This window comes from Alosa sapidissima, chromosome 22 (genome assembly GCF_018492685.1).
Source record: "Alosa sapidissima isolate fAloSap1 chromosome 22, fAloSap1.pri, whole genome shotgun sequence".
In the NCBI taxonomy this organism is placed as follows: domain Eukaryota; kingdom Metazoa; phylum Chordata; class Actinopteri; order Clupeiformes; family Clupeidae; genus Alosa; species Alosa sapidissima.
In genome coordinates this window covers 30706975-30720424 of record NC_055978.1, presented here as the reverse complement: position 1 = coordinate 30720424, position 13450 = coordinate 30706975, and the positions used below count along the sequence as shown (strand labels likewise).

The 13450-nt window shown below is 44.7% G+C and overlaps 1 protein-coding gene across 2 annotated transcripts; it reads left to right on the top strand.

The window, feature by feature from the left end:
* The first annotated feature begins 150 nt into the window (after positions 1 to 150).
* Positions 151 to 12448, top strand: LOC121697024 (zinc finger protein 530-like). Of its 2 annotated transcripts, XM_042078284.1 has the most exons (10): positions 152 to 685; positions 871 to 1536; positions 2795 to 3000; positions 3637 to 3735; positions 3837 to 3926; positions 4693 to 4803; positions 6376 to 6499; positions 7103 to 7832; positions 10054 to 10100; positions 11063 to 12448. In XM_042078284.1, the coding sequence occupies exons 1-10, from the start codon at positions 664 to 666 to the stop codon at positions 12325 to 12327; spliced, it is 3360 nt and encodes a 1119-aa protein (XP_041934218.1). In that variant the 5' UTR covers positions 152 to 663; the 3' UTR covers positions 12328 to 12448. The 2 variants fall into 2 exon arrangements, with proteins under 2 accessions (XP_041934219.1, XP_041934218.1); XM_042078285.1 differs by lacking the exon at positions 871 to 1536 and having other exon boundaries at positions 151 to 330.
* Positions 12449 to 13450: the final 1002 nt, after the last annotated feature.

The following is a 13450-nucleotide window of genomic DNA, read 5'->3' as shown; positions in this document are numbered from 1 at the left end:
ATCATTTATGTGACAGACCTATTTATTTCAGTTTTAGTGTTCACCCTCATCCCTTTTTCATTTTTATCTCGCATAAAGTAACCATAGGCGAATAATAAACCAACCAAGACCAGAGAATGTGCTCTGCTATGACCAAGACACTTATTTTGAAACACTTCCTCCCTCACCCGGTTTTATCACCTTTCACCCGGATATAGTTTCGCCGTGTTTACAAATTCAGATCAAGTTGGAAACAGAACTTTAGTTAGACAAGTGTAGCATATTTGGTTTGATCTTAAATTTGACGTTACGGTGCAACGGAACTTCGGTTCCCAGCAGCGGACAACATGGGTAGAATTGCACCGTTTTATGAAGGCAAGTTAGCTAATTCTGGCCCATTATAACGGTAAGCCAGAGCCCGTCTTATTAGACATTCTCTGGGTAAGCTAATGGCTTGAAATCCCTCCAAAAATCAGAAACGGCTGCCGTTGCTCGCGTTAAAGAGCAGTATTCAATTCATTAGCTGTCGGAATGTGTGAGGGCAGAAGTCAGGACAGAGAAGTCTTGTTAAATCGTGTGATCCATTTGTCCAAACGGCTAGGAAGAGCAAACTGCCGCGCCACAAAATTACCCTGAAGTCATGGTCTCGTTCTGCGGAGAGTTCTGACGACTTGAAAATCAAAGATGGCTGCGCCCTGTGTTCTGTGTAAGTATGTGTTATGTGCAATGTTGCTGTGTTGCTAAAAACAAAGGCTAGACAACTGTGTGTGTGTGTGTGTGGTTAGTAATACAGGTAAGGCATCAATAGGCATAGTTACGATTGCACAATCATTACACCTGCAAAACTACTGAGAATATTGTGCATGCTAACACGTTTCTTTATTGTCTCAGATATTTACCACGAATCTACCACCAACGAATCAGCAGCAGCATCAGCAGCTCCCTTACCAGCAAATGAGGCGTTCACAAAGCAACAGACTCTCTACCTCATCGCCCTCGTGCGCCAACACATTGAGGCAGATGGGGAGGGGCGTCCAAGGTCCCTCACAGAGCTGAGCGGCCGCCTCAAAAAAGGCAAGAAGAGCAAGAAAGCACTCTGGGAAGAAATGGCGTCCAAGCTGAGCAGCCATTTCCAGCAGCTTTTCCTCCCAGAGAAGGTGTCCAGGAAGTGGACCACATTAGTCGAGGGTTATAAAAAGGTGAAGGACAGTATTGCCGCCACAGGGAAGGGACCGGTGCGCTTTCAGTTCTATGCTGAAATGGATGAGATCCTGGAGGACCAGCACGACGCGGTGTCACCTGTTGTGGGAATGTGTCAGGGTTTAGAGGAACGCAGGCCTGACGCGGTGATACCTGTTGTGGGAACATGCCGGGGTTTGGAGGAACGCAGGCCTGACGCGGTGGGTCCATGCAACATTGCAGTGCCCCTTGGCACGGCCTCCTGTGCGCCCTCGACCAGTCGACTTCCACCCAGCTCGTCCACGACCAACATTCCGTCTCCTGGCCTGTCCACTACCAACCCTCCGTCGCCTGCCCCCATTATAACATCAAGGCCTGGTAAATGTGTCTTTATCTTAGCCACTGTTTGAATCCCTCCAAATACCACAAACAGCTGCTGTTGTTCGCGTTAAAGAGCAGTATTCAACTCTAGCTGTCGGAATGTGTCAGGGCAGAACAATATCAGAGGCTGGTTTAATACTGATAAACAGGCACTTAGCATTTTAAGATAGATAGATAGATAGATACTTTATTGATCCCAAGGGGAAATTCAAGGTCTCAGTAGCATACAGACATCACACACAACATGCACAAACATCAGAGGCCATAAAAGTGGCCATTTCCAAGCCATAAAAGTTTTGTCACATTCATCAATCAATGCCTTTGTTTGCCCCCCAGTGGGGCAATTAGTTTCACAGCAGTAGGAGCACACAAAATTACAAAAATGCACATGGCATAATAAATAACATAATGCACATCCTAATCAATAATGGGTAAACTACCTTTTCCTCCTGGCGTTTAGAAGAGAGACCGCAGAAGGAACAGAGGTTGCTGTTGATGTAGAGGATGATAACAGTCAGACAAGATGGAGTTTGCTTTCTTAAGCAGCTGTTTGTTGTAGAGATCCTGCAAAGTTTATTGTACAAACCCGAATTATATCTTAATTGGCTTGCATCATATTTAATGTAGCCCACTGGCGCCAGACTAGTTCTGTGGTATAAATCCCCATAGTTACCAAGCTGGGATTCAGGCAAAGCAACCTAATGGAATGTAACTCTCACTAAAATTAGCAAGACTTATCGAATTAAGCCAGGTTTGGTCTTTAGACTTATCGAATTAAGCCAGGTTTGGTCTTTAGACTTATCGAAATAAGCCAGGTTTGGTCTTTAGTGAGGTTGATGGATCACCTGCCCGGCTCCGAAAACTGTAACCAAAGAAAAACGAAACCATGTGTGAATTTTCTGGGAATACTAATGGTAGGGGCGAGCTACCTCTCTCTGGTGTGTTTCGTTTGGTTCTTGGTTAAAATAAAATGTATGTTGCGCTAATGAATGTAAACAGAAACAAACAAACGTGACTTCCTGTTAAATCCCTGACTGCGCCTTTTATGATGTGACTGGTGTAGGAAAAATGTAAGGAAATGTGACACTGAAATCCTAAAAGGAACTGAGTTATAGTAATGTATAGCTTCACTCCTATAATAATTAACTGCCCCTCTCTGGCCTCGCAGAGTGCCCCCTACCCACCCTGGGCTAGATTCCACGCTACTAGTCCCCTATTTCTCTGTTGAATTAACTGCCCCTCTCCGGCCTCGCAGAGTGCCCCCTACCCACCCTGGGCTCCCTGCGGCTCCTGGTTCCTCCGCTGCGTCTGGTAGCCGCCTACGTGTGGCAGGTGACGCGGAGAGGGGACGTGATGCAGTATGGGATTCTGGCAGACTTCGTCTCCCTGGTGTTGGAGGCGGTCCCGGAGCTGCTCAGTCCGAAGCATGCAGTGGAACTTATTCTGGGTCTGCGAGCCAGGGTAGGAGTTCTGATTTAGAACAGGAGCTAGTGCGGATGAGAACCACCTGGCTACCTGCACTCTGCTTGAGGCTGTGCATGTTGTCTGTGATTACCAGGCCTGCTGTGTGTCATGTTCCTGTACTCTGCTTGAGGCTGTGCATGTTGTCTGTGATTACCAGGCCTGCGGTCTGTCCTGTGCCTGTGCATGTTGTCTGTGATTACCAGGCCTGCTGTGTGCGTGTTGTCTGTGATTACCAGGTGTGCTGTGTCCTGTTTCTGTGCATGTTGTCTGTGATTACCAGGTGTGCTGTGTCCTGTTTCTGTGCATGTTGTCTGTTATTACCAGGCGTGAAATAAATCTTTCTTTTTGAAATAAATTAGGGGGGGAAAATGAACATTCTAATTTTTTGAGACCCACCTGTATATTATGTTCACATGAACACAGCATGGAACAGGAACATCATGTAGATGTTCTACTTAACACTGTGTTCTGTAGGATGTCCTGTTCATGCGATGTTCTATATGATGTTCCTGTTCCATGCTGTGTTCTGTAGGATGTTCTGCCCTATGCTGTGTTCTATATAATGTTCCTGTTCCATGTTGGGTTCTGTAAAATGTCTTGTTCCATGATGTGTTCCTGTGTTCCCTGTTGTAGGTGGTTCTAGAACTGTGCCGTGAGGATCATGCTGTAGCGTCTGACGAGCTGAAGCTCCACCTGGACAGCATCCAGCTGCTGCTGCCCGTCCACAGGCAGGCCAGTTGTTGTTGTTGTTGTTGTTGATGATACAAATTTAAGTTTATTTTTTTAAAGAGAGGAAGAGGGTTGACTGACTGTAAGGGCTCTCTGTTGTTCAGGATGGCAGCCTTGGTGATTCAGAGACTGGCTTTACGAAGCTGGTTGAAACACTCCTCGAGGACTCCGAGGAGAGAAGGAGCTTCTTCCAGGTGAGTCCTGGTGAGTTCCATCATGGAATTCTGCCTGCTCTCTATCTCAGCTCTCTATCTCAAGTAACCAGTTATGACTCACTTGACAGAAGCGATAGATAGATAGATAGATAGATAGATAGATAGATACTTTATTGATCCCCAAGGGGAAATTCAAGAATTGTTATGTCATAAATGTTAATGACTTGTTTATAATAATGACACGTTCATGACGGTGTCATATCACTCTTATGTAGTTACCTTCAAGTAAAGTGTAACCAAACATACACATTTGTGGTTGGCGTGGAGATGCACTATGTAGTTCTGGTAGTCTGGAACACAATGTGAAAATGAAAGAAAAGCCCTAACCGCATGACCTCACCAACTCAGAGGTCGTGGGGTCAACATCCCAAACACTATAAGGTCTCAGAGGTCGTGGGGTCAACATCCCAAACAATATTAGGTCTCAGAGGTCGTGGGGTCAACATCCCAACACTATAATAAGGTCTCAGAGGTTGTGGGGTCAGTGCAGCTCACATCTCAACATTCAAACAATGGTAAACCTTGTGTGTAACTAAATACCCTCTAAATATGTTCAAGTGAGTACTAAGTGAGGCTTTGGATTATATGGGGCTGCAGAAATTATTGGGAGTGATTACTCTGCTGATATTATTGGGAGTGATTACTCTGCTGATATTGGGAGTGATTACTCTGCTGACCTCTGCTGTAAAGGTGTATTTCTGTCTTTTGTGTATGTGTGTGTGTGTGTGTGTGTGTGTGTGTGTAGGACGTGTTTCCGGATGTGTGTGGCTCCCGTTATGATGAGGTGCTGCAGGTTCTCATGTGGGACTTCCTCAGGAGACTGGAGACGCTGCTGCCAGTCCCCGATCTGCTGCAGGTCAGTCAAGCCCAGATACATAGTGATGATCATTTACATGTCTCCTTAGGATTAGACCAGATACATAGTGATGATCATTTACATGTCTCCTTAGAATTAGACCAGATACATAGTGATCATTTACATGTCTCCTTAGGATTAGACCAGATACATAGTGATGATCATTTACATGTCTCCTTAGAATTAGACCAGATACATAGTGATCATTTACATGTCTCCTTAGGATTAGCCGAAATGCATCCACATTTAAACCAGCACAGACCAGATACATCCACATTTAAACCAGTCAAGACCAGATACAAGGCCATTTTGAATTGTGACATGGTAGGACACATTTGATCATGCGAAGCACTATACATACAGTAATGTCCTGTGTATTAGCCGCATTGTGTATAAACCGCAGGACAGTGTTTTATGCAAGTTAAAAAAACAAAGCCATATTAACGCCCCTGTGTATTAAACCAGTAGGCTACCGAAACAACCCTGGTGGAATCAATATTGAATTTAATCAAATGTATATCGAATCAAATTGAGACCTTGTATATCAGAATTGAATTGATTCAAGAAATCAGCAGCCCTAGATAAATCTCTTCTAGACTGTGACATAGCTGACTGTCTTAAATCTGTTGTAGACTGTGACATGGCTGACTGTGCTAAAGGTAAAAGGAATTTCACCTTTACGAAGCCAATTTGATGGTAAACAAACTTGTAATAGGCAAATCGTTCACCTAGCATTAGCCTGACTCCGCCTGTCTACGTACTTCCGCTCATTTACATTTCCCTACAGTACTCCGTCTGGAATAGCTCTCGTTCACTTTGTTTACTTCGGCAACTTGTCTACGAACCAACCAGCGAACAGAGGGCGTTCCTGAGAGCGATTACGTTTAAGTTGGAAGCCTATTGTTATCGTTGTGTCCCCCGTGGTTAACATACGTCATTACCAAACGTTAGTGATTGAACTCCAATGATTTTAAAATTCTGACAAGCGTCCACCAACCAGGAAATAAACGTTTGACAATTGGTCTAGGCCAGACTCTCTACGAAGCCTCTCTACGAAGCCTGGTATCCAGGCTAACCTAGAAAGCTATGCAGCATAAAAGTAACGAAAAACAAGAAAACCAGCCATGCAACCTCAAGAGCGGCGGCCTGTCAAATCTCGTGAAAATCATGAAACATTACATTGTCAGTAGATATAGCTTTTTGGCTATAGTTTTGCCTGTTGTTAATCCTTCATCTTCACAACAAAAGAGTTTTCATTGTGGGATAAGTCACAAGAAGTTTGCTATTTACAACAGCAGAATAAGTCTCTCTCTCTCTCTCTCTCTCTGTCTCTGTCTCTGTCTCTGTCTCTGTCTCTGTCTCTCTGTCTCTGTCTCTGTCTCTCTGTCTCTGTCTCTCTGTCTCTCTCTACTCTAGAGGGACCTCTACAGTTGCCAAAAATACCTAAACCTTTAAATCTCTTGTGGACTGTGTCGTGGCTGACTATTAAATCTCTTGTAGGTTGTGTCGTAGCTGACTGTATTAAATCTCTTGTAGGTTGTGACGTGGCTGACTGTGTTAAATCTCTTGTAGGTTGTGTCGTGGCTTGACGGTTCTGCTGCGTTGGCTGCTGACTGCACTGAGTGCATCGCCCACCCTGAGAATCTGAAGGCTTTAACCCAGTGCACTGAGGTCCTCGCTCGCCTGGATCCTCCTAGTAGGTGCTTTAGTGTCTAGGTGTACTATGTGTCCTAGTTATGTGTCCTAGTTAGGGGGCAGACATCACCATGTGTCCTAGTTAGGGGGCAGACATCACCATGTGTCCTAGTTATGTGTCCTAGTTAGGGGGCAGACATCACTATGTGTCCTAGTTAGGGGGCAGACATCACTATGTGTCCTAGTTAGGGGGCAGACATCACCATGTGTCCTAGTTAGGGAGTATACATCACCATGTGTCCTAGTTAGGGAGTATACATCACCATGTGTCCTAGTTAGGGGGCAGACATCACCATGTGTCCTAGTTATGTGTCCTAGTTAGGGGGCAGACATCACCATGTGTCCTAGTTATGTGTCCTCCGCCTCTTCCAGTAATTCCATATAGCAGGATACCCCTTGTCCATTATCCTAAATGTAAATGGTATCCTTTACATAATATGCATGGTCATTCTGGACAAAGCTTTGTTAGCTCAGTGATTTAACCGTTGTGTTTAAAAGGAAGTTTGACGAGGCGTTGTGTGTGTGTTTGTGTGTGCGTGTGCGTGTGCGTGTGCGTGCGTGCGTGCGTGTGTGTGTGTGTGTGTTTCTCTGCCTCCATTCCCAGGCGCCCCCACAGTGCTGGGGGGAGTCATCGTCTCCCTGCTCCACACCGGACCACACAGGACTGCCACCAGGGGGCAGATGGACAGCACCACAGGGGGGCAGATGGACACCACCACAGGGGGGCAGATGGGTAGCACCACAGGGGGGCAGATGGACAGCACCACAGGGGGGCAGATGGGTAGCACCATGGGTAACACTTCCCCTACACAGCATCTCTATCCACCCCTGAGCAACCCTGTGACATTTGAGGAGATTGTCCTGGAGATCGTTACCAAGACCACGTGCACAGGAATGGAGCTGGGGACGAGTTTAGCTGACGGAGAAGCAGGGGAGGAGCCGGGAGGAGGAGGAGGAGGAGAGAAGGAACCGGGAGGAGGAGGAGGAGGAGGACACAGGGCAGGGGAGAGGCAGCAGGCAGGTGTAGAGGAGGTGGACGTGGAGATGACCGAGAGCAGTGGAGGAGAGGAGGAGGAGGAGGAGAGCAGTGGAGGAGAGGAGGAGGAGGAGAGCAGTGGCTGGGTGTCCGAGAGGGACAGGATGAGCCAGGGTCAGTCAGGGGAGGCAGAACTCCAACAGGAAACACACGGGCAGGGTTCCACCGCCACTTCCTGTGTGGACGCAGAGCGGGCGACTGGTGGGACTGCTCCTGACTCCGCTGTCCCGGTCGGCTGGAGGAGGTCACAGGAGTTAAAACATGGCCGCAGTTTGGAGTCAAAGAACGTCAACTCCAGGTGAGAGGTACTGAAACACATGGCTAGTTCGTTTTGAGATGGTGAAAAAGTGTTAAAGGCTTTTTCTACCGAGACCACAAAAGTACACTGTAGTTCTGCCACGATTAGTCGACTTAGTCGACGTAATCGACCATGAAAATTAGTCAACAAGTCGTTTTACTATTGACCGCCTATTCATTTTTGGTCTCCCCTCACAAACGGCTCACACTAATGTTATCAACTCTGTTATTAACTCTTGAGAAGCACAATGAATGTCTTTGGATGTTATACAGGCTACTTCGACTTTGGCAGTAATGTTTTAAACCCCGCCATGCACACAAGTGTAAATAGCTGCGTGTCTGCCTGCCTGCTTTCAGCGCAATTCATTATTAGGCAGAGCTAAGCAGGGAGATAAGCTAAGCGTAGTAGACTAGTCTATACTCTGGCTAATATGGTATACTACTGTATAGCCTAATGAGAGCTAAGCGGGGGGAGCTAAGCTAAGCGTAGTAGGTTAGTCTATACTCTGGCAAATGTGGTATTGTAGAAATTGCAATAAATGAAGTGAAGAGAGTGTCTCACGTTGACAATGCAATGGCGTGTCATTTATTCATTCATACAAAAACAGTTAAAACAAACATGGCGCCGCCCGTGATATTAACAATCAAGGTGCGCGTGATTTCATACATGTCATGAAATGTCAAGAGACACCCTTTAACACAGAATGAGAATACATTGACATGTCGTTCGGAACGCATCTCAGATCGTAGCATAACTGACAACACAGAACACACTTACCACAAGCATGTAGTTAAGTAAGGGGATACATGAGACTCCTATGTTTAGTCTCATACAGTATTTAGTTTAGTTTAGTTTATTTGACAAACCATTGAAATACATGTCGGTACAAATCATGCATTAAAACTGTCAAGGATAGCACAAAAAGTCATAGACTTATTTCCATTGTGGTCCTTGATCTTAACGTACATATACAACACTAAACACGCATAACATAACACAACACTTAAAACACATACCCAAACTCATAAAACTACATGACACATTACTCAAACTCAACAAACCCTCCCACTCCTACCTACCCACCCACCAGCCTACCTATTCTTGGATTTTGGCTAAAAGCCATTTAAACAAGCATCTCCATTGATTTAGAATAGACTCTGTAGAAAAAACTGTAGAAATTATTTGTAACTGTAGAAATGATTTGTACAATTGTTAATATTACAAATATGCACTACACTTACAAATATATTGTATGGATCAGTTTTACAGCTACAAATCATCTTACAGTTGCAAATCTATTGTACGAGTACGGATCAGTTTTACAGCTACAAATCATCTTACAGTTGCAAATCTATTGTACAAGTACGGGTCAGTTTTACAGCTACAAATCATCCTACAGTTCCAAATCTATTGTACGAGTACGGATCAGTTTTACAGCTACAAATCATTCTACAGTCACAAATGTCGTAATGAAGAGTTTGGTTCCAAAACACTGTATCTCCGTTTTTTAACAACATTAAAACGTCTATTTAATTGTGTATTTCAGTCAAGTCAAGTCAAGTCAAGTCAAGTCAAGTTTATTTATATAGCGCATTTCATACACAGAGGTCATTCAATGTGCTTTACATAAACAAAACCAAACAATAATAACAAATAAAAGCATAGAAGGGCAATATAGTCAAAGAATAGTTAAAAGGTAAAGATCATAATAAAAAGAAAACATAAAACACAAGGTAAAATCATTTAAAAATAAAGAATAATTAGTAAGCAAAAACAAAGGCAAAAGTAGTAAAAAAAAGTAATAAAAGACAAGGTAGAATAATTATCAAGGCAGATTCAGAATTTGTAACTTGGCACAGTTAGCAGAAAGCATCTGAGAACAGTTTGGTCTTAAGTCTAGATTTAAAACTGGCTACAGGTTCATCCGAAAGTTGGTTCCACAGCTGAGCCGCATAGCAGCTAAAAGCTGCTTCACCATGTTTAGTTCTAACTACTAAAGTTAGTTACTGCTGAAGCATGTCTGACAAGTATTTAGGTCCTGCTCCATTTACTGATTCAGGCAATATCAACAAAATGTAAAAAGAAAAAAAAATATTTATGAAAATTCATTAAAATGGTGGATATAGCGTTTTGGAACCAAACTCTTCAAATGTTGTGTGTGTGTGTGTCCTGTTTGTGTGTCTTGCTCTGTCTCACTACTGGCGAATCTTTGTTATTACAGTTCAGCCGTCGGCCCCATTCGAGTATCTGGTGGGGAAAACAGTTCAGGTACTTTTTGATCCTTTTGACTGAAATATAATCTATGAATGAAGCCATCAAAGCATGGCGGTAGATCTGAAATGTTTTTGTGTTTTTGTGTCTGAATGCTTTTGTTAAAGGCACTGTAAGCGATTCTAAGTAATATCTAGCCTGCAACATTGTTTTGTCACGTCCTGTCTTTGCTTACACTGTAGGGCTGCTCGATCATAGCAAAAATCATTCACAAATATTTTGTTCAATATTGAGATCCCGATTATTAAACATGATTTAACTGATTTTGGAATTCATTCACTTCAAAAACTTTTTACAAACACATACATGCAAAACAGTGCACAGAACAACTCAAGACAAATGAAGAGCATTGTTATGAAACTGAATGTAGAAAAATAATCATTATTTTGATTATGTTTTCATAATCATTGGAAATCATAATTAGTTCATTAATTGCACAGCCCTATTACACTGTACACTGAGAGAGTGACTAAGTGTCGCCCCCATTCATTTCACAATCGCAATCTGTCAGAAAAATTGTAATTAAATATTTTTCCCACATCACTCAGCCCAAACAAAAACGTTGCCTAGCAACTTACAACAACGCAACGTTGCCTAGCATCACTTAAAGCCCCTTTAAAGGGATACTCCACGATTTGGGGAATTACTCATTTTCCAACTGCCCTTGAGTCTATGCCGATTCAATGATTTATGCTAGGCTGGAGCTGTGTGGTATCGCCAGACTCAGAGAACGACTGGATGAACGTCAATTGTTTAACTCAAGGGGAGGTGGAAATGGTGGAATACCCCTTTAACTCCCCTGCTGGCGTCTAGTAGTTGTTGTGTACAGTCAGTGGCTTAATCTCTGTGTTGTGTGTACAGTCAGTGGCTTAATCTCTGTGTTGTGTGTACAGTCAGTGGTTTAATCTCTGTGTTGTGTGTACAGTCAGTGGTTTAATCTCTGTGTTGTGTGCTTGCAGATGAGGCTGCCCAGACGTGGTCGCGTCCGCAGTGCCCATTCTCCCACCAGCAGGAGGAGCTAGTGAGGCAGCACCAGGAGCTGGTTCACACTGATCAGACTCAGACAGCGCCCCCCTCAGGAACGGCCCTAAAGGCGCACCAGCGCACGCACTCGGGGGAGCGACAGTTCACCTGCCAGCAGTGTGACAAGAGCTTCGCGCACAGCCAGGCGTTAGCGCGCCATCGCTACACGCACGGTGCTCCGCGCCTCTACGAGTGCGGCCGCTGCCCCGAGGTCTTCCCTTCGATAGCGGTCCGCAACGAGCACCGCCGTACGCAGCACGAGCCCAAGAACTACTGCGCCGAGTGTGACGAGCTCTTCAGTTCGTCATCCGCTCTTCACCAGCATCGCCGTGCGCAGCACGCCCTAACGAATCAGTGCGCCAAGTGTGACCGGGTCTTCAGTAACCCTGCCAGTCTGAAGTGCCATCTGCGAGTGCACCGCCAGAAGAGGCCCTACAAGTGCCCCGAATGCCCTGCCAGCTTCCGCTGCAATGCCAGCCTCAACTACCACAGCAGCCAAGTGCACCACGCCGAGCGCTCCTACCACTGCAGCTGCGGCAAGTCCTTCGTCTACAAGGGGGCGCTGCTGAGCCACCAGCACGAGCACTGCCACTCCAACGAGCAGCCCTTCCACTGCGACGACTGCGGCAAAAGCTTCCTGTCCAAGGACGCGCTGGGGCAGCACATCATGACGACCCACTTTGACGAGAGGCGCTTCCTGTGTCCACACTGCGGCAAGGTCTTCTACCACCAGCGCAGCCTGGATAGTCATGTGAGAATGCACACGCGTGGGAAAGACTTCCGCTGCTCACAGTGCGACAAGACCTTCTTCAAAAGGGAGGGCCTGACCCGACACGAGCTGACCCACTCGGGCGAGAGACCCTTCCTGTGCGACGACTGCGGTAAGGGGTTCGTCTCACAAGGCGAGCTGCAGAAGCACAAGCGGTACCACACTGGTCACAAGCCCTTCCGATGCGCGGTGTGCGACAAGAGCTTCGCGCAGTCGGGGCAGCTGACTGTGCACATGCGCTACCACACGAACGCACGGCCGTACACCTGCCCGTCCTGCTCGAAGCGCTTCAGGACCGCCTACGCCGTCAAGAGACATACGCGCGTACACACCGGCGAGAAGCCTTACGAGTGTGTTGTGTGCCTCGCACGCTTCCAACAGTCCTACCAGCTGAAGGCCCACCGGAAGAAACAACACACCTTAGTCCCTTAGTCGTGATCAGTGACCCACAACCTTGCCCCTGCGCACCTATTGTAGGATGAAGTGGGTCTGTCTAATGAATGCTTTCTTAAAAATAAATGAATAAAATAAATAGCCTGATTTAGACATCAAATGAATATTCTGAATTATTTGTTTTATGACATTAATAATTTGTGTTATTTATGTCAGTTTTAGAGTGCTCATCATTCATTCATTTTATTTTCATCCCACACAAATCAACCATATAGGCTACTGTTACATTTTGGTACCCATTGTTACATTTGCTACTGTTACATTTGGTTCTTCTTCCTCCCACCAAATTTCTGTGTCTAATTCAGTTTTAACCGTTTAACGTAGAAACTTCGTTCAAACGTAGGTGTTGAAAAGGACACGTGGGGAATGTATTTTTCACTTTTGTAAACTTTATACTTTTTGAGATATTAATAAAAAAACAAGCTTATTTTTCCCCATAGACTTTGCATTAGCACTATGACATCACAATGGACTAATTAACTTGATTTGCACCTGTATCAACTTCCAGCTGCTCACTATTAGGACCCATCAAAGGGCCAGTTAAACTGATTGCACCTGTATCAACTGCTTTCTGCTTAACTAGGCCAACTCTCTCTGTGTCTCTCCATTCTACAAGGATATAAGGCACATTCCATCCAACTTTCTATCCATTCATCCTCTTCAAACCATTCACTCATCCACCCATTAAACTATCCATCAACATCCATTAAACAATCTGTCTATCAACATCCATTACACTATCTACGTTCAACTTTTAAACTATATACTCTGTCTCAGGCTTTAAGCATACAATCTGGCTCTCTTAAGACTACTATTTCCTCTGCCCACAACTGTTTCAAAATAAATGTCCTCACTACAATAATTCACTATTAAATAATTTAACTATTTAAACTACTCAACTATTTAACTGTTTAGCCATTTCAACTGTCAGTTGTTATCAACTATGACTCCTGCCAACTGTTTCCAAAGTAAAAGTTTGTTTGGCATTTTATGTTAATATACAGTATGTTTATATTTTCATGCACTGGTAATTTCCTCGAAATTACATTTTCTAGTTTTGAAACTGTAAGCACTTCCTGCTCCTGTTGTGTAACCTTTCACC

Coding starts and splice junctions, on each gene's coding strand:
- LOC121697024 (XM_042078284.1), top strand. CDS start 664: ATGGCTGCGCCCTGTGTTCTGT. Junction 1,537..2,794: donor CATTATAACATCAAGGCCTG/GTAAATGTGTCT, acceptor CCGGCCTCGCAG/AGTGCCCCCTACCCACCCTG. Junction 10,101..11,062: donor TGGTGGGGAAAACAGTTCAG/GTACTTTTTGAT, acceptor GTGTGCTTGCAG/ATGAGGCTGCCCAGACGTGG.